This window comes from Meleagris gallopavo, chromosome 8 (assembly GCF_000146605.3).
Source record: "Meleagris gallopavo isolate NT-WF06-2002-E0010 breed Aviagen turkey brand Nicholas breeding stock chromosome 8, Turkey_5.1, whole genome shotgun sequence".
Classification (NCBI taxonomy): domain Eukaryota; kingdom Metazoa; phylum Chordata; class Aves; order Galliformes; family Phasianidae; genus Meleagris; species Meleagris gallopavo.
This window is the reverse complement of record NC_015018.2, coordinates 31407661-31427718: the sequence shown is the minus strand read 5'-3', so window position 1 is coordinate 31427718 and position 20058 is coordinate 31407661. Positions and strand designations below refer to the sequence as shown.

At 38.5% G+C, this 20058-nt stretch overlaps 1 protein-coding gene across 5 annotated transcripts in view; it reads left to right on the top strand.

The window, feature by feature from the left end:
* Positions 1–20058, top strand: part of ATE1 (arginyltransferase 1) — a 39887-nt gene that overhangs the window by 10318 nt on the left and 9511 nt on the right. For 3 of the 5 annotated variants that reach the window (XM_019617899.2, XM_010714932.3, XM_019617897.2), the window contains 3 exons: positions 2017–2145; positions 13732–13764; positions 19371–19552. In XM_019617899.2, the coding sequence (XP_019473444.1) occupies positions 2017–2145; positions 13732–13764; positions 19371–19552 (344 nt within the window). Of the gene's footprint in view, positions 1–824; positions 954–2016; positions 2146–13731; positions 13765–19370; positions 19553–20058 lie in introns of all 5 variants that reach the window. The other 2 variants (XM_019617896.2, XM_019617900.2) reach the window with 2 other exon arrangements.

Below are 20058 nucleotides of genomic sequence, written 5' to 3'. Positions count from 1 at the left end.
TCACAAATGTAAAGATCCTGTCTGAATGTTTTCATTAAGATGATGCTGAGAGAATTTAAAGGAGAATGATTATAGAAGTTTTTTCCTCAGATTGTTCCTTGCTATTGTTGACAAATTTTTCTTTGTAGATTAGAGCCAGTGGTATCTGTGAGAATGACCGTAGTGAAAATTCACCATTCATCATGTAATAGCATTCCTTTGGTCAGGAAGCAATCACTTTTACTAAGAACAGTTTAATTTATGGATTCTTAAAATTTATTTTCTTGTATGTAAGGGTGGTGGTAGGAAGGACACAATTTCCTACCTAAATTAATTAGTAATTGAATAGGGGAACATTGTTTCCTTTTCCTCCTTTAATTTGAAAAATACCTGGAAATCTTCCTAGGACCATTGCAATGCAAATGTGGTCTTTATCCAAAGAGGACAGATATGAGTCTTTCAAATGCATGAATCCTTCAAGTATTTTTCTGCATGATGAGAAAACACAGGAACAGAAGATTTGAAGATGTATCAAAAATCTCTTTAAAATGTCAATCTGCTTACCATTTGTGGGGCTTAGTTCCTGAAAACCACTTACGTGGTTCTTCTATAGACATTTCAGTTTGTCCATCACTTGAAAGCCTTGTATTTACATTGAATTACATACAAAAGCCTTCAATAATGTGAAGTGAGAAGAATTGGAAGGCTATTGTCTAACATTAATTGAAGTGGTAGGGTTCTTTTTCAGGAAGTGAAAAATTCTCTCTGTTGTGATGCCTGTATATGTTATAAATGTGTAATTATTGCATGGTACTGTAATAATAAATGTTTAACTTCTTCTGAAGGTGAGGGTGGTGAGATCATCTCCGCCAAGTTCACAGTTCAAAGCCACATTTCAGGAGTCTTACCAGGTCTATAAACGTTACCAGATGGTTATTCACAAGGACCCACCTGATAAACCAACTATAAATCAGGTCAGAAGGCCAAATGAATTCTATGCAAAGCTCAGCTTCCCCTCCATTTCATGCGTCTTGCATAGACTCTAGAAGAAACAACTGTGGATTTTATATCTACCTTACACTCAGGAGTATGTAAAATACTGTATCAAGTACAATCAACGTTCTGAAAGTGCAAACCTTTATCTTTTTTTTTGAGTGCTATGAATATTTGGTCTTAATCGCAGACAGAAAAGTTTAGAGTTAGATGGCTATGCTATTGAATAAGAGATGAAAGAGATGAGGCTTTGGAGGTAAAATGTCATGGACCATATACATATAAATCTCCCAGGAACTGAAAATGGCTGGATGCTTGCCCTGATAAGTAGTCTCATTGGTTTTGGTTTGAATGCATCCATATGTGGAGGAGCAAGCACGATCAGGGCCAACATGTGAGTGAAGAAATTATCACACGTACAAGTTGTTAGTTTGAGGTTCACTTAAATTTTGCACACCTCTTCATTTAAGCACATCAAGTAGTGATCAACTCACTCTATCTAAATTACACATTGTTACTGCTTCTTGTGATGACCAGGCAATGTGTGATAGGTATTTGGCTGGACATACTACGTCTCAAATAAAACTAAGAAGAAAAACTTCAGAGTTTTGGATGAAAAGTGTGCGTAGTAAGAATATGTAATAGCTAAACTGGGGTCAAGTGATGTGCCACTAGAAATTAAAACATTTTGATAGTTCTTGGGGTTGTACATAGAAAAATTTGTTGTTGGTTTGTTAGTTACTTGGTAACAAAAAAAAAATAATAGGTTGAGTAAGCTGGTGCTTTGGAATGTTCTAGTGTTATGTAATTTTTATTCTTTAATGGAAGTATCATCATTAAGTCAGCTTAAGGCTAGTGTTAGTTGCCATATAAATATACTTTCCCCTATAGAAGATTTACTTTTTATTATATTTAAAGTAGAATACTGACTTCAAAGGCTTTGAAATGGATAGGAGAAGATCTTCCACTAGCCTTACCTTCAGAAGCATATTATCTGATTATATGCACTCAAAACAGTATGCTTGTATTTTCCTTGCTCTGAAGGTGAGGTTAGTACCTGTCTCTTTTGAGGACCCACAGTTCAAATCATCCTTCAACCAGTCAGCCACTTTATTTGCCAAGTATCAGATGGCTGTACACAAGGACACACCTTCTGAATGTGGCGAAAATGAGGTACAGTTCACTGCATGCACCTTTATGAAAACATTCTTACTGTGCAGTTAAATGGTGGGAAATGGTATCTGCTAGAATGATTCTAAATGTTGAAATACTGGAGTTTCAGTTTGGGAGGGAAAATGTAAACAGACAGGGAGCTTCTGTGTTTTTTAGTAAGCTTCTGCTGTAGGCTTTAAGAAGGAAAAGCTGAACCAGAGGGAAGGGGGGGAAGCACTGCTCTCATGCAACGTTAACACGTTAAGTAGAAGTGTTGTTACAGGACTTTTAAAGAGGTTTGGAACTGAGATATTTCTGTTGGAAGTGGGATAAGGGTATGGAAGTGCCTTTTTGATGACAAGTATTTCTGCTGTAAAGTTGTTTGTTACTTTCATGCTTTTCCTTAATTTTTCTTTGCTTTGCTTTCTGTAATAGGCTAAGGTTTTAAAAATCTCAGTTTTATTCATGCTTTACTGCCAAGCGTAGCTCTTAACTAGAACCCAAGTTTGCAGTAGGAATAGTGCAAAAATACTACTTGGGCTGGTTGCCTTCGATTCAGAGTGCATTGTGCATGAATAAGAGCCTTCTACAATAGGAAAAGGGGTTTGTAGGATGCTAATCCTAATCTAACAAGGCTTAAAAAGACAAGTAGAGTTCTGAGCAAGCATCTTCTGGTTCTTTGTCTTGTGCCACAGTGTTTCCATTAGCAAAATTAACAAAGCTGGTATCTCAGATCCATCATTTCTTCTATCTACTGCAAATGCAAGGCTTGAGTACTGATCTGCCAGAGCTTTTGGTTCTTAAGAGCAAGACTTGCGCAGAAGTGATACCTAGCAAACTGTGGCTGCTTTCCAGGTAGAATAATAAAACCACATAACCATTTTTGGCTTTAGATCGAGAGAATGTAAGGGGAGCATGTTTGTAAGATCTCTGTAATGCTACTGTGGAAAGCCATAAACTTTATTTCGCTTTGTTTTGTAACACAGTGAGACTTATAACAATAATAACTGCTGCCTTTTTCTCAATTTCTGATATAAATTGAGTTAATTATAACGTGGTAAAAATTGGAAATACATCAGGAAATTCTGACCTATTTAATAGATTTGTAAGAAGCATTACCTGGTCTGATGTGTGACTTCATTTGTCTGCTACAGTGATTGTATTCGAGCCTTAATGCTTAGATACAGTAGCATGCCTTTACTATTAAAATTGTGTTGTTGCATTGACAGGGTGGTAAGAACTTCCTATGTCTACTTATTTGTTCAGTTATGGATTTTTTTCAATAAAAGGCTCATCATGAATCTGAAGGACAGTATCAATGACTGCTTACAGTTCACTTTTGAATGGCACCTCGTGCCCTGTTCATTTAATCTCTTTTGGGGCAGAGTATATGGCTTGGTTTAGGCTTGGGTGTGACGGTCCAAATCACTCATAATTACACAAAAAGTATTTTAATCTGTTTTAGAGGCCCTAATACCTAATCTTTGGGGGAGGAGAACTATTGGAACCTCTATACTAAGATACTAAGTAGGGTGAAACTGCTCCAAGTTATTTAGAAGAACAGTGGGAAGTGCTATCTGAAAGCCCTCCATTTTTCTCACGCTCTTTTTCAGACTTTATGTCATACAGACATTGTGGAGCCAGGCATTTCTTTCAAGCATAGGTAAAATGAAATTCTGTATTATGCACAGGGCTTTCTCGGAGTACTTAAAGGTCTGCTTTGGGTCTTAAAATGGCAAACATCCAGGATTTTTCTTTGGATCTGAAATCTAGCTCTTAATCTGTGCACATATATCTACGTACAGTAGATGAACCTCAGAGTTGTTGAGCCTCTTTCAGAGAGAGCCCTGTACTCTTTTATATGTGGGGAATTTCTAGTTGAGGAAAAGTATTCAATTTTATATTTGGCTGAACATTTCATCTTCAGAAACCAGCCTACATTTAAATTCAGAATCCAACAAAGATTATTGTGGGATATATTAATAAGTTCTCCTTGGAATGTATTCTTAAGTTGTTGGCATTACAACTGCCTGCATTAGGTAGACTAGTTTTCATATTAACTATATTGCATTAAAATGCAATTTTAGGAAGGGATTTATAATTTTGGTGATTAATTTAAAATAACACTAATATGGAAAGTTATAAAATGTTCACAGTATTAACATATGTAAGCCATGAAGCTGATTATTGCTCAGTGAATGTGGAAGGTCTTTTTGCACCAATGCAACATGTATACAATTTTCCATCAAGATCTTAAGTGAGGAGGCAGAAGAGAGAGTTCTAGTAGTTCTAGTAATGTTTCTCTTTTCAAAATGTGATGTTTGGGAAGCGGGAAACCTCTCTTCCAGGTTTGTAAATCCAAATTTTGCTGTCAGCAAACCCTTAACAACCCCCTGCATCCTTCATTTTAATAGTGCTCCCTTCAAAGCCCTATCTGTCTGTGATTTTACAGTGTGAGCTTGTCTGTGGTGACAGTGAGAAGATGTTATGGCTGAGGATGTAAGGCAGTTTATTAACTGCTAAATGAAATGCTAGAAAATAAACATTCCGTGTAATTAAGGAGACAAACTGCCTTCCCAATAAATAACTTCTTTAGTGGCCCATGAAAAGCACTTCACTTCTGCCTCCTGCTCTGTGAAACGGCACCAAGTCCAGCAGGCTGTGTTTCTGAAGCATGCAGGTTTGTCCAGCCCAGCTATTTAATAGTATATACGAAATAGGAAAGAGCTCTGTCACTGAGCTCATCTAGTGGTGAAGATTTTCTGGATGAAGTTTATTTTTGATGCAGATGGGGCTATCAGCTGTCACTCCAAAGCTGGCAATTTCTACTACAGCAGCAGCTGTAAGATTGAGCTCCACTTGTGATGACTAAAGGTGTGCAGATTAGAAGTTCTGTTCACGCTGCTCTTAACATCTAGTTGGGTTCAGATACTAGTCAACCTCTGGTGGGTCTACTAAAATACTTCCAGCAGCAAAATAACTAAATAAAAGCTATCTGCATTTTTTTGATACTGTTTTGCACATTTTAAATGCAATTATTCTGCTACTGTTTCTGATTCAGCATCCTGTAGTCCTGTCCCTGGCTTTCTGTTATTGAAAATGCATCTTGAAAAATGCATTGCTGGTTCTCTCCTCTTGCTCCTGTACTCGGTCACTACAGTGGCTTTTCTTTTCTCATTCTGCAGTGGTGGTCTCATTCAGAGATGGTGGTTTCTGTAACGTTCTGGCACTGTTCTGTAGCACAGCTCATGTTGATGCAATGCTATCTACTTTTTATTTCTGAAACTGCCTTTCTTAATCTTTATACAAATGGTTCTTGTATGAGAATCCAGCTATGCTATCTTCAGTACCTCCTTGCAAACTGTCTGTATTTAACTTTGGCCAGCCATACCCTGCTGAATGCTTTGGCTATCTAACAAAACAGTGTTTGTCCCTTGTGTTAATTTAGGCCATACTTTCAAAAAAATAAGAAAAAAAAAAAAAAGCAAAAACATTTTACTTGTTTTACTACTCTGATAACCTTGTTGAAGGCACTGAATAACTTAAGATAGTGCAGGATTGTGCATTTTAAATGCTTTGGTAAAAGCCAAAGCCTTATCTGTTTATTCTTTAACCTGAGTCATGTTCTCCCTAACGTGGTGTTTGGATGCTGTCCTTATCCTGGCAGAATGCAGGTGCTTGATAATGATCTTTAAAGCCGGTCTCAAGTTTGGAAACTGTGGAATGAGAGACACAATATGAGAATTCCTTCTGGGCCAGCTGCTTTGTGCTGGGGTGGTGAGTTTAGTTTCCAGCTTCTGTGATGAAGCTCCAGAAAATCAAGCTGGCTGAAAGGACAGCACCCACTCACCTCTCTCTTGTGCCTGTGTTACAAATTAATGATATCTTAATATAAACTAACTGCAATACACATTTTGTATGCAGGAACTCTAGGAACTCTTATGAAGACTAGTGACAAGAATACAAACTGTTGCTTTATACAGACCACTAGCAGGTGTATTTTACCACTTAGATATTCCTGTATACTTAATTCTTATCTTTAAATGGGCTATTGGGAAAATCTGAAAGACTTGGGGGAAATCCCAAGAGATTATTGCCCAAGGAGGTGGTGGAGTCACCATCTCTGGAGGTGTTCCAGACCTGTGGAGATGTTGCACTGATGTGGACATGGTGGGGATGGCTCAACTTGGGGATCTTGGTGGTCTTTTCCACACTTAAGGGTTCTATGATTCTATGACACTATTAAATGGGAAAGTAATAACAGTGAATGAGTAAATGAATGAGTATCTCTGAATGAGTTAACATACAGACATGAGAAATAGGTGTATTGCTGCCTGTTGAACAAATTTGTCCAAGGCTGCTCCTGGATGAGCTACATCCCTGAAGTGCTCATTTTTGGAAGAGATGAAAATGTGCAAGGGAAGAGTCTGTTTTAGTGTTTGTCACATTCCGTGTGTTTCTTCTGCCTGGAAGTTGTGTACATAGATCTTTTCCTGCAGTCCAGGGTGGTAGCACTGTTCCAAATACAATAGAGCTATTGCTTGTTACCATATAACTTTTCCTTGCAGAAGTACTGGAAGATTATATTCAATGTTATATACACAATTGCACATATTGCACTCATAAAAATCCCCTATTGTAAACAATTACAAGAGTTTGTATGTTTACAAGTTACTTTCTTTTTTTCTGCTTGGGTGGTAGAGTTGTATTTATTTTCTGGGAAAAATATTGAGCTGCAATGGGGAAAAAAGAATTACAGGGAGAATCTGAATAAGAACAACTTCTGCAATGAGCTGAGAGACAGTAGGCTGAGCATCCTTTCATTAAGCAAGCACTGTTTCCCTGTGTTCTGGTGAAAGATCAGCTGGAGCACAAAGCTGATCAGCAGATCCAGAGCGCCATGATTATGCAAATAAATGTAGTGAATGGCACTTTGTCCCTTTTTTTCTTCAGCTGTCATAAGAAATATAATGAATCTTGATAATATAGCTTTGTCGTAACTTCTGCATAATACAAAACTGCATTTATCCATTGCAACCGGTATTTTATTTTGGTTTTGAAATTCAGCAACAGGCATTTGAATAGCACTGGATTATTTTTTCTGGGTGGTGTGGTAAAATATGGCCTGCGTTTTTTGTCAGTAGTTTTTATAAGAGTTCCTGCATGCAAGACTGCATATTGCAATTAGTTTATATTAAAATATTACAGCAGAGGTATCAAAGTTGTTCATTGTATTTAGAAATCAAGTTTGGTTCATCCCAGGTTGCTCTCTTCTGATGCGTGCATATGTATTTAGGGGAGGTTTAGGTTGGATGTTAGGAGGAAGTTTTTCACCCAGAGGGTGGTGAGGCACTGGAACAGGTTGCCCAAGGAGGCTGTGGATGCCCCATCCTGGAGGCATTCGAGGCCAGGCTGGATGTGGCTCTGGGCAGCCTGGGCTGCTGGTTGGTGACCCTGCACATAGCAGGGGGTTGGAACTGGATGAGCATTGTGGTCCTTTTCAACTCGGGCCATTCTATGATTCTATGAACTACAGTGTTTATTGTTGCCTCGTGGCTCTTCTCTTCCATCTGGCAGAGCTCTGTGTCTGTATTGAACTTGATGCCGTATAGAGAAGGAAAAAGCTGTAATGCTATTGCAAACATTTATTCTCAGCTATTTAGTACCATTAGTGTTGTAAAAATAGTGATATGTTGGCTATTTATTTGTTATGATAGTGAGACTTGATTTATGCACGCAGTGAACTTCATCAGCTCTGACAGCTTGTATTTTCCTTGGGTCTTGCTCCTACAGGCAATCAGTTAAATCAACTCTTATCCCCAAACAAAGCACAATTGAAACACATTTTTCTTTCCAATTTCATATGAAAAAATAATATTTTTTAGCTTGCAGGCTTGATGGCTACTGCTTTAATTTGCACTGGAACAACCATAGTATATAGTTGCGTATAGCTTCCATTGTTCAGCATAGCTCTGACTGCAGCGTGAAGGGCTGTGACTGGTGATGGAGCCATACCTGTGTCAGCTGCTCAGGTTGAGTCAGGTGTGGTTTCCTTCCATTGCACAGCTGCTAGCTGGAGGGAGCCTGTAGACAGGGCTTGGGAAGTGAGGGACTGTGGGAGCTGAGAAGAATCAGAAGTTAGGAGTAGGTCCTGTTGGTGTCTGGGATCTGGATTTGGTTTTACAACCTGGATTTAACACCCTGATCTAGATGGAGATGTTTATCACAGTGGAGTTGGACCAAGTAGCATTTGAAGGCATCACATCTCAAACAATTCCATGATTCTATGAATTCCCATGAAAATTTAGTAAGTTCTCAAATAATTGGAGTAAGGAATATGAGCATATGATTCTATCATTTATCACAAATTCTTATTTAAAGGACTGTTTGCAGATAGCGTTCCAGGCACTTTGGGTCCAAATTCCTTGCTAGCATCCCTGATGCAGCTGTATAACCAACTCTACAAAGGTTATGCTCCATGCTTTGTGGGGCTGTGCTAAGAGAAAACTTCGTATATATTTCTACTTTTGCATGGCAGCCTGATACCTGGCTTTCCTTGGAGCAGTTGAAGGGAGGGCTGTGCAGAATGTAAATGTGGGAGATCCTGTGATTTGACATAACCCAGCTTTAGAATGGTTAACAGAAATGCTTCAGAACGTTTTGCTACCAGCTTCAGGGTTTTATATTCATATACTGTTAAAATGCTGTTCTTGGTTTTTGATTGGTAGATGCAGATGTTAAGCTGGCAAGCCCCAGGGCAAAGTTTGTAAACAAAACAAATAGGCTGAGAACTTCTTGGCCGTTCTGTGACAGGAAAGCAAAGTTCTGATTGCAGTGATGCAATCCCTGGCTAATTTGGGCAGAAGGTGGGATCTCTCTTAACAATTAAGTATCCACCTCACCAGAAGCATTGCATTTCTGACCCTATCTTGTCCTTCCTACCATCCTTCTTGGAGCATATAAGTTGTCAATATCTACTTTACATTATGTATCCACTACAAATATATACACAGTATAGCTGTTGGCTACTTTTGCTCTTAAGCTGTATTCAGTTAAAAAGTGAGCCTATAATTCCATACAGTTTTTACATGATATTTTTGTCATGTAAATGTTAGAAATGCAGCATTTTTCTTCTCCCTGCCTCTTCTCTGGCACGCTTAATGGCTATTGTGAGAGCTTTGAAACAATGGCACTATATGCCTACTTCATTAATGTGATTTTTCAGTCTTCTTATGGTAGTGTTTGCCTTTAAGGAAAAGGGCTGAAGTGTGACTGAAACAAGCTATGTGCAGCAATACAAGTTAGAAAACATTTCCATAAATAATCTTAAAAAAAAAAAATCTACAGTAGTTACCAGAAGGAGCCAGAGAGAACAGTTTATTGTTGTTTGGACCTGCTGGAGCAAGTTATTTAACTTTTCATGGGTGTTTTATAATGACAAGCTTGTAGAAGAATAGTGTATCTGTGTCAGTTCCCTCTGCAAAGCTGGCTGGACACTCGCTTTACTTTGTGCTTAACCAAATATTTGTCTTGGAAGAAAAGAATTTAGCAACACACAAAAGATACATTGTTTGAAAAGGTGCAAAAAATTACTGAAATAGGTATGTTTTGTTTTTTTTTTCTTATCCAGTTTCTTTAATTGCCTCCCAGAAATACACTTGAACTACTATAGGAAGCTGAGCAAGCAGCCTAGGAAATGCTGAGGAGCACGTGCTGATCAACCCCAAGTTGGTATCAGCAGCAAGCTCCAGACCCTTAGGTCACTCTAACCTAGTCTCCCATTTCTTTGGCTAGTGAGAGAATGTGCGAAAGACAAACCATGCCCTTGTGGTTATTGTAGCCCCCTTAGCTTGCCTAGGCAGCAGCACACTTTTAGAACGCTCTTGAATGAGTTTTTAGTCATTGGAGTCAATGGCAGTGCTCACTGGTGACTGGCTCTCATGGTGGGTCCAGTCCCTTTGCCATGGGGATCTCTTACTGTGCTGATTACAGAGCTGGTGCTTGACTGCCTGCTCCATTCTGTGTGGCCTTCTGCTGTGGATCCATTAATTTTATTCTCTAAATGCCTGTAAGAGCCCAAACATTTAGGTGTCCAGTCAACTAAGCCAAGTCCATACTGTTTCATTTCAGTTTTTGCATCCCAGTTTATGTGGTTTTCCTTATTTTGGCACCGACTTTTCTATATAAGCACTTTACTGCAGCAAATCTCCATTATTTTAAGAACGATGTTCTCTTAAGAGGCGAAGCCACAGCGATTTTGGTCACAATAAATTGAAATAGTAATTCTGAAATCTAAATGTTGTCCCATCACCAATTATTTGTTTCATCGGTCTGATGATCCTTGCTATGAAAACTGCACTTAAGTCAAACAGACTTTAAATTGACTCTTTCCCTATTGACTGTCTTTTAAATGCTCTTTTTTCAGCTTTGGGTCTGTGGCTACTAAAAGTTTTTTGTTTTTTTTTTAACTGTGTATTTCTTATTTTTATCACTCTGCAAGTGAAGATGAACAAGGAGAGTTCATGTTTGACAGCCAAGATGTATTTATTTAAACTTGTAAGTTACTGAGTTACCAGGTGAAACCCATGCTGGGTTGGCATCCAAAGTGTCTGGATGGCCTGGATGGCTTCCTTTGCCTGTACAGCTTTCCAGTTTTATTGCAGCTTTTTAAAGGTGTGCATGTGCTTTTACTCAGTTATCTTTCTGCCCTCTCCTTCCATTTTTAGTCCTTAGCATTGTCATCTTCTCTCAGTTTTATTTGAACTTCTTTCCTGGCGTTCTGGTTGCTGTGATGGCTTCTTTATGGCAACTGAAATTAATTTGCACCAAAGAAAGAATCTTGCTGTTTCATATATATATATGGTTTTTACAAGATTGAAGCTTATGTAATTCAATTTGAAATTAAAATTAGAAAAGTATGACTTTGTGAAAGGAATTTCAATTGTGCCCGTGTGACAGGTTGATTTATTTTACATAAACACCAGCTTTTGACTGCATTTCTTTCATGGTTCGTTGGATCGTTTTTTGGGCTGTGTTCATAATAATCCTGCAGTCATAAAAATGAGTTTGTCACATGAGAAAATGAATCTCATGTATAGTTGAGCTTAGGTACACATGTGGACAAGGTGTATTCTTGAGTTACAATGGGTGTTGTGGTTTTGGTGGTGTGAGGGGAGAGTAGGGGTTGAAATGACAACAAGAAGGTGAGCACATCTAAAATATCTGTTATTTTCCTCCTTTGTGTGTGAATTAAATTCTTCTTTATCAAATGAAATGCTTCATTTGATTCACAATTTCGTGAAGTTTTCTTGAGTTTGATTAAGAAACTGATCTGACCTGAGAACTTCAACAAATATAAAGGGATGAACTAATCTGTAATAAAACTTGCAGTGTTTCATTCTGCTAAGCCTGTGGTACAAATTCAAGAGCAGTAAATTCTTTTTCTAGCCACCAGTGGAGACAGTTGCAAGCAGAAGTTATGCTTGGAACACTTGGAACGTCCCCCCCTCCCAATGTGGGGCCTGGAGAATCCATACAGCTATTTGAAAAGTGTTGTTGGCTCGGTTCTCTCACCCATAGGGCCTTGACTTGCACTATAAAGCTAAAGTTACAGATTAAGAACTATTGGGGGTCTTCTGACATCAAAATGAATAACACATGGTTTATTCTTCTGGTGCCTGCACATTCTAAAGGCATTGGCTGTAGTGACTGATGCACGAGCACCGGAGGAATTTGTAAATGGCTGTTCTTTATTTATGGGAGCATAACTCGATAATTCAAATTTTGAGTTACTTTTGTTCTCCTCAAATACTGTCTATGCCTTTTTCCCATTGTGCTCTCTGTCCCTATCCAGCAAATCATAAACAATTTTGGAACTGAATTAAGTTATCACAATAACTTGTTTTTCTAAACTCAGTAATTTAGGGTATCCACTGCTCTGGTGATGAGCACATCTAAAATTGCCAGTTATGGAAAATACGCATTGCATTGTTTTCAGTGACAGCTCAGTAGAAATTCAGTGTTTATCCCAAAAATTTATCATTTATTCATAGGTAAGCTAGAATATTACTGTGTATTTGAGTGGGAAATCTGAAGTCTGACTCTGTGAAGCCCTGATTCTTTTAGCATCAGCACTGGAATACCTTTCAGTGCATCCTAGAAGACATTAAGGTTTCCTTTGAACTACATTGGGAATGGTCCACTTAATGTTTGCAGATCCATATATATCCCAGAGGCTGTGTTTTTGTTAATAAAACCTGATTTATGGCTTTTTTGGAAGAAAAGTAGTGGTTATAACTACTTAGGTTGTATATGGGACTCTGTCCTAAGGCAGCCATTTGTAGTATTGGCGCTTCTTAGCGTTGCTTGTTTCCTCTTGTCCCCTGCATGGGGAGAAGTGAGCAATCTGGGTGGCTGAGGCTGATGCGGGTGTCCAGGACCAACATCCAGGTGGGTTTGGGGTGTCCTCTTTGCAGATCTCCACCCAGAGCCTCTCTGGGTACCTGTGCCAGGGCTGCAGTGCCCACACGGCACAGCTTCCTGATGGTCAAAAGTTTTGCAAGTAGTGCCCTGCCTTTTGATGCATCTCTCTTTAAGAAGAAAACTCTTCTCTCATTTAGCTGAGGAATTTGTAGGATTCTTGACCAAAAAAATCTTGTGATTAGTTTTCTTGTGGGTATCATTATATTCTTTTTATCAAGCTGAACATTTCAAGTTTCTGTTTATTATTCTTTACAGTTTGTTAACCACTGACTTATTAAATAAATCACTCAGCTCATTACAGGAGGGCAGGGAACTGTGTAACACAAACTTAGCTGTTTAACAAAGGAATGTTTTGGGGTTAAATACATACCAGAACTTTGTAATATCTTTTAATATGTTTTATGTGGAGTCTACCAGTAAGGAAGTATTTGTATCAAATATGTAAATGTTGGTGAGTAAACAGCTATTATATTTTACTGCTCTTAGAATCTTGAACAAGCTCCAGTTCGTTAAAAGCTTGCCTATTGTTTGATTATTTGTAGCACAACATTTCATACTGAGTAAAGAATCTAGTCTTGAAAATATTTGCACTTTCAGGAAGTTGATTTTTTTTTTTTTCCCCCTTCCATCTTTAAATTCAATCAGGCTTGCTTCTGATGGTGATTGCAAATAGCCTTGGTTAATTTATATCAGAGACACGATGGCCCTAAGCCCCATCCTTCAGTGATGGGACATGCACAGTGGAACTGTGGGAAAGAGCTTCCTGTTGCAGGAGGTCCCATAGAAAAGCAATGTGTAATTTAGAATAAATGACAGATCTGTGTTACGGGGTGATAATTCTCTCTCATCTCACTTTTAAATATCTTCTATCTTATAGAAGTTAAGTGACTTGGATAATTAGTTATTGTATCTTCTTGTTCACAAATCAGAAGGTGGGGAATTTGTTGGGAAATTTTATTTCAACTCCTAAAATCTGTTGTTTTTTTTTTAATTATAATGCTTTGAGAGCATATGCTTATCTGAGCTGTAGTATATCCTGAAGTATTACTAATATTCTTGTTTTTCTACTTTGCATATTTGGACCGTCTTCTGGGACACATTTTTGATGTATTTACCTTGATGCAGTTCACACGATTCCTCTGCGATTCTCCCCTTGAGGTAAGCATTAATTCTAGACACGAGTTGTGAAGTGAGTGTATTCTTTCCTCTTTATTTTCTGTAATTGGTACATCATGGGTATAGATGGCACGGATGGGCGTCACGGCGTTGTATCATCAGCAGCCAGTAAGGAAGGTAACACTGAATCTGTAAAGGAGTCTGAGGAGCTGAATAATTAACTACCCCTGAATTTCATATCACTGCAGTAGGAAAAAAAGAAAACAAACAAAAAGGCAGAAATTACTGTACTCAACTTATGTTCTTTTCCTTAAGAGAAATATTACTAAATAATTTACTGGCCTTGTGTTTGTCTTCAGTCTGAGTTAAAAGTTGAGGAGAGATGCTGCTGTTTCTTTTCCAGTAAGCAAACTGTTGTAGATCTGTTTCACTGTCTTTCTTGTTAGTCTTAAAGAGTTAAGTACAGTGTGACTGTAATGAAATTGTCAGGTTATAGTAATTACACTGGTAATGCGATATGTCGCAGTTTGAATGAATCCATGTGTGGAGAGTTTGTTGCTTTTACTCTGCTGAGTCCACTGGCCTTTGCATTCCTGAAAGCTGAAGAGTAATAGAGCTCATTAGGCTTTATAGGAAAAGGGCTTTTATCACCTCGTCAACTCGGGCAGCAGACTGCTATTATATTCTTAATTTTGTATGGCTACGTAGATGTTGATGCACGCTTCCCCGCCAGGTTTATGCCAGTATTGTTTCTTACAGACACTTTTTATTGACATTTTGAAGCTTGAATTAAATTTTGTGTGGCACCACTACAGATGTCTTCAATTAGATGAAGTTAAATAAAAGGGGTTTTGTATCAGAGGCCAAGAGATTCTTGAAATTCTTTATTCTGAAACAGTTGCCGCAAGAAAATCTAGTAGTGAGCAGTCTGTTTACTCTTTGGAACAAAAATAATTTAGAATCAATTTTAAGCTTTACATGATTTCAATTTGTAATTTAAAAAAAAAAAGTTTTTAATATCATTATTAACTGCAAATAAGTATTGATGCCCAAACTCTTCCTGTCTTTATTTCTTCGTTTTGCTGCTGTGTTTAGTTTCAGTTTTGGCTATGGGCTCTGGCATAAAGAAAAATGAATAGGTTTTAAAAAATGATACAGTATGTAGTAGCAGAAAACTATGTGATTTTCTAGCAGTAAACAGGGTACAGTAGAGAACTGATTTTGGTTTTTGCTTGGTGTTCCTTTCCTCTTAGAAGCTATATCTGAATATTTGTCTCTTACCCCAGTGGCTCAGCACAGGAGAGTAGCTTACCATTGGAATCACAGGATGGTTGGGTTGGAAGGGACCTTAGAGCCCATCCAGTTCCAATCATCTGGACGGTTTTCTGGAGGTTGGTGGCCCTGCCTGTGGCAGGGGGTTGGTACATAATGATCCTTAGGGTCCCTTCCAAACCAAGCCATTCTACAATCCTCTGCCATGGGCTGACTGCCCCTCACTACACCAAGCTGCCCAGGCCCCATCCAGCCTGGCCTTGAGCACCTTGCAGGGCTCCCTACAAAAAATCAGCATGGCTAATCACTCTTTGTTTTGGATGTACATATAGCAACACGTTTTTTTAGTGCACTTCATGTGGTATTTATGAACACTTGGTATTTCTACTCTCTCTTTAATCACTCAGCATTATGGGATCTTTCTGTGCATCTTTGCACTCAGCTCTTGCTGGCACACTCTGTGGCAGTGTTGAACCACACTTTTAATAGAAAAATTTTCTTGTTCAGAGTGAATTTCGTCCGTTTTTTATGTAGTGCCCATTGCTTCCTGTCCTGTCAGTGGGCACTACTGAGAGTCTGGCTCCCTCAGCTTTATTCCCTCCTGCCAGGTGTTATACGTATAAACAAAACCTTCCCCCAGATCATCTGATTTTGATGCTGAAGGATCTCAGCTCTCTCCTTGTACGTCAGATGCTCCAGTCCTTAATCATCTTTATGACCCTTCCCAAGTCAGTCTGTATTACCCTATACAGGACCCAATATTCCAGTTGCATCCTTACCAGTGTTGCATAGAGAGGGAAGTATGCAACAGAGCTACCAACACCTCCCTTGAGCCGCTGGTACTGTAGGTACTATTTTGATGTGAAGGTGCATTGCTGGTTTTTTTTCTTATTTTTTCCCCTCTTGTTTGGATGGAAGCCTGTAGTGCTACATCTCTGCTTACGCAGCCTATATTTGTAGGCTGCATCTCCACTAATTCCTAATGAAAGGAGGAGACAGTAATGAACAGGAGACCCGTTAGTAGCCAAGTCAGATAGAAAACTACCATATGGTAGGTTTTGTGTGTGTGCCTTTGGGAGAAGAACTGCTGGAATTTATCACTTCACTTTGGCAAATAATTTCCACTTGAGGTAGAAATCAAGAGCTTCTTGGTTGCTTTTTTTTTTTTTTAAATTTTCTTTGTGTAGGGTAGCATGGATTTCATATTTTTTTTTTCCTTCCATCCACAGCAGAGAGTAAAATGGAAATGTTCAAAGTAGGAGATTTCATGAAACCTCCCAGAGAAAAACAATCATGCAGTTATCAGGATTAAGACACATTTTCCTGGGGGATGGTACAGTGCCTTTCGTAGTTGCACACCAGTCTGGGTTAGGGGTTAACTAGTCTAATTTCTATATTAATAACACTGAAATGTATTAGAAGTAAAGTGAAAGACCAGTGTGCTTTGAAGAAAATTGAGTGCTGTCACCATTATTGAAGTTTCATTATAAGCACTTATTACATTGGATTGTATTAATTAGGGCAGCATGTAATGCCAGACAGTATTAAATATTTAAATGTTAATAACGTATAATAAATTATGATCAATCACCCGTTCACGAAGAAAATATAGGGCAGAAATAGCTATGAAAACTAAGGAGTATTAATAGTTCCTAATATAGCACATTTAATTGTGCCTTGAATCTCATAGCCTGAATTTTAGTTCTAGTTTGAGTGTTTAGTCTTTTCATACAACTTATTTAATGCATATAATGAATATAAACAAAACAGTTAATTTCAAATGTTTGCATTTCTTTATGTATGTTCTGGAGGATAGAGGGGCTTTTGTTTCAGATGACTAGCAGCACCTATCATTTGAACATTAATTGCGTGAGGAAGTAAGAGGATATTGGTTTTGATCTCTTTCCATGTAACATCTCTCACGTTACATTTGTTGATTCATTACTCAGAGAAATGATGTTCTCAGTGGCAAGAGCAGCTCGGGTTTTTGTAGTATAAGGGCTAATGTGTTATTTTGTGTTGATAAGGGCTCCCTTCTCTGGTGGGACTCAACTGCGTGATGTCCCGTGTATATTTTACACAGCCTTTGACAGCCGTGCTCCCATGTGGCTGTATCAGCAGTGTGAAATGGTATAACCTGCTCACAGGGAGGATTTCCTATGCTGGGCCCGTTACATGTCTAATGGCCTGGATGGTATGTGAGAAATCAAGGCAAAGGAGCCAAGTATTCACTGAGAAATTGGAGAAAACATAGTACTTACAAATGCTACAAAGGATTATATTGTATGAAAACTTCTCAAGGAGGAGGAGAATGTGCTTTTTAAAAATGTTATTTACTTTATGTAACAGATCCCTGGACGTTTTGCCTGAAATGAGTACTGTGCTTGTTATCCTTGTTAAAGAACACAGCCTCTTTTATGTTTGTGGATTTCTTTATAATTGAGTTAATGGAATAATGCTGCAGTTCATGCCTTACTAAAAGTTCTTAACTGAGCTGATGCTGCAGTTGGCAGATGTGACTGAAGCCATGCAATGCTATTCCAAGGTTGGGCTCCCGTGCACACAGCAGTCTTTTACCTGTAGAAAAAAATCTTTTCCATGTTGTTGCAGACAATCTTTTATCACATTTATTAATTTCTATACAATTTATTTTTGAAAAAGAAATGAAACCTGTTTTATCTGGTTATTTAAATCAGTCTGTGTTAAATTACAAGTGACGTTTCCCCTAGGATTGCTTCCTTCTTTAAGTCACCTGCTGCACCGTGGTGGTTAAGAACTTAACCTGGTCTCTTAAGGTTACTCTTAAAGAAAATCTCTTAATTTCAAGCTCTCAAACTTTGAGCATGTCCCAACTTAAAAACTTTAATAGTGGCTGTGTGATTTCATTTGGCTCTACTGAAAAGTTGAGGATATTGTATGGAACAGTGATTACCAAATGAGTAGGCTTCTCCTAAATGAAAAGAACCTCAGTTTCATGTATCAGTATCCCCCCTTTAATATCCCAATATTCTGCAGCTTTAGCTCTCAAATATTTGATCATTTCACTTGTATGGCATATCTTCAGCTACATACCTAGTTGTATGCTATGTGACTGAATAAAAATGTAAATGCTTTATTGTACAGCCTTTATTTTAGGACTTATTGGTTGGGTAAGTCAGTTGAAATGATTTTTGTCCAAGTGATTGATTTCTTTTGACACACATGGTAACAATTAGAATAGCTTCTACTGCCCGTCATCTCTTCAGTCTACGCTACTGTATCAAAATACTTGATTAAACCCTCCTCCTGCTGTTGTAATGCAAAACAGTTGGTAATAGCAGGTAGTATTGTCAGATTTATTGAGTGAGAAGCTGCTTTTTGAAGATCTGGCAATACAGTGAAAAACACAACTAGATGGATAATTAAATTCAGCGCTGCGAAATTCAGGATTAAAGTAACTTAATGTTGGAGGAAAAGGCATGCCAGAGTTGATTGCACAATACAATTGAAATTAGGAGATAATTTTCTTTGTAATTTGAGGCATCCTGGCTTAAGAGCTTTTACCCAGTGTGGGAGTGTACTTTGCTGTGTGTTCAAAGCCCAGCGCACATCAGCAGTGGTTTTGCAGAAGCTCTCTTTGTGGGCTGACAGCAAGAAGCTCCAAGTTCTGAGGCAGCAGAGAGCTCCAGGCTTCTAGATGAAAGTTCTTTAGTTGGTCATAAAGAGTAAACCCTACATCGTGAGCTGACAAGTGCTTTTTATAAATCTATTCCCAAAGAATCTCAGTGGCTACACTGAGGAACTGAACTGCTGTGACCAAAGGCTGCTGATCATGGATATGCAACCAAGATGATGAAGGGCCCAGAGGGCAGAATTTGTGAGCAGCTGAGCTCTGTGGGTCTGCTGGGCATGGAGCAGAGCAGGCTGAGGGGAGTCCTGATAGCAGCCCACAGATCCTCACAGGGTAGAGAGGGGCAGCACTGAGCTCTGCTCTCTGGGGTTGGTCACAGGGCCTGAGGGATGGCATGGAGCTGCGTCAGGTGAGGGTTAGGGAAAAGCTCCCCTGAGCTCTGGTAGAGCTCAAGGGAGTGCTGGGACACCGCTTTCAGACGTTGGGTTTGGGTGATGCTGTGTGGAGCTGGGGTTGGACTCGATGGTCCTTATGGGTCCCTGCCAACTTGAGATGTTCTGTGATTCTACAAATCTATTCTACAGTGACAATCAAAAATGATATAGAGAATTAATATTGTTTCCCCTGCTTCTCAAATTCTTGATTTCCTTTCTCTAAGCGTGCATAGCAGGAAAGATTTCTTACAGTATTTTCTTTTAAAAATCCCTAAAATTGTTGTTTTTACTGGAAATCTATCAGTCTGATAATGATATCCTGTTTTTCTCAGGCAGAGAATCCACCAAATGGACCAGAATGTGGCTACGGTTCTTTTCACCAGCAGTACTGGCTGGATGGGAAGATAATAGCTGTGGGTGTCATTGATATCCTGCCCTACTGCGTGTCCTCTGTCTATCTGTACTACGATCCAGACTATTCCTTCTTATCTTTGGGAGTCTACTCTGCATTACGGTAAGAGGATTTTTGTTTTCTGATTAGACATAATAGTAAGAATTGATACTTTTTTCTTAAATTGAGACTTGATTTCCATTCTAAACATATGCTGCTAACACTGTCTCTAGCAAAAATTCTTTTCTTTAAATTCTCAACAGTTGGATGCATATCTAAATATGTCCTAAATTTTCTTATCTTTCTAATTAACTAAATACATTTAAAGATTAAAAAAGTCTGAAAAATTCAAAGGAAATACCTAGTCTTTATTCTTCAGAAAATAATTTAGTATTGCTTGGTTTCAATAGAGAAAAGCCTCTTTTTTGTTTGGATGGAAATAATTCTTCCTTTACCTTAGCTTAGTCACCAAATGAAATTAATCACTTTTATACTTGTTTGCACAGTGAGATTGTAAAAACTGTCTTCTGAATTAGTGGTTTCCTGCTATGCTAGTGCTGAGTGTATTTTCAGGTATGTTAATCTCATTACCTTTTGTCTGACAGACAGAGTAATCCTGTGAATTTTGA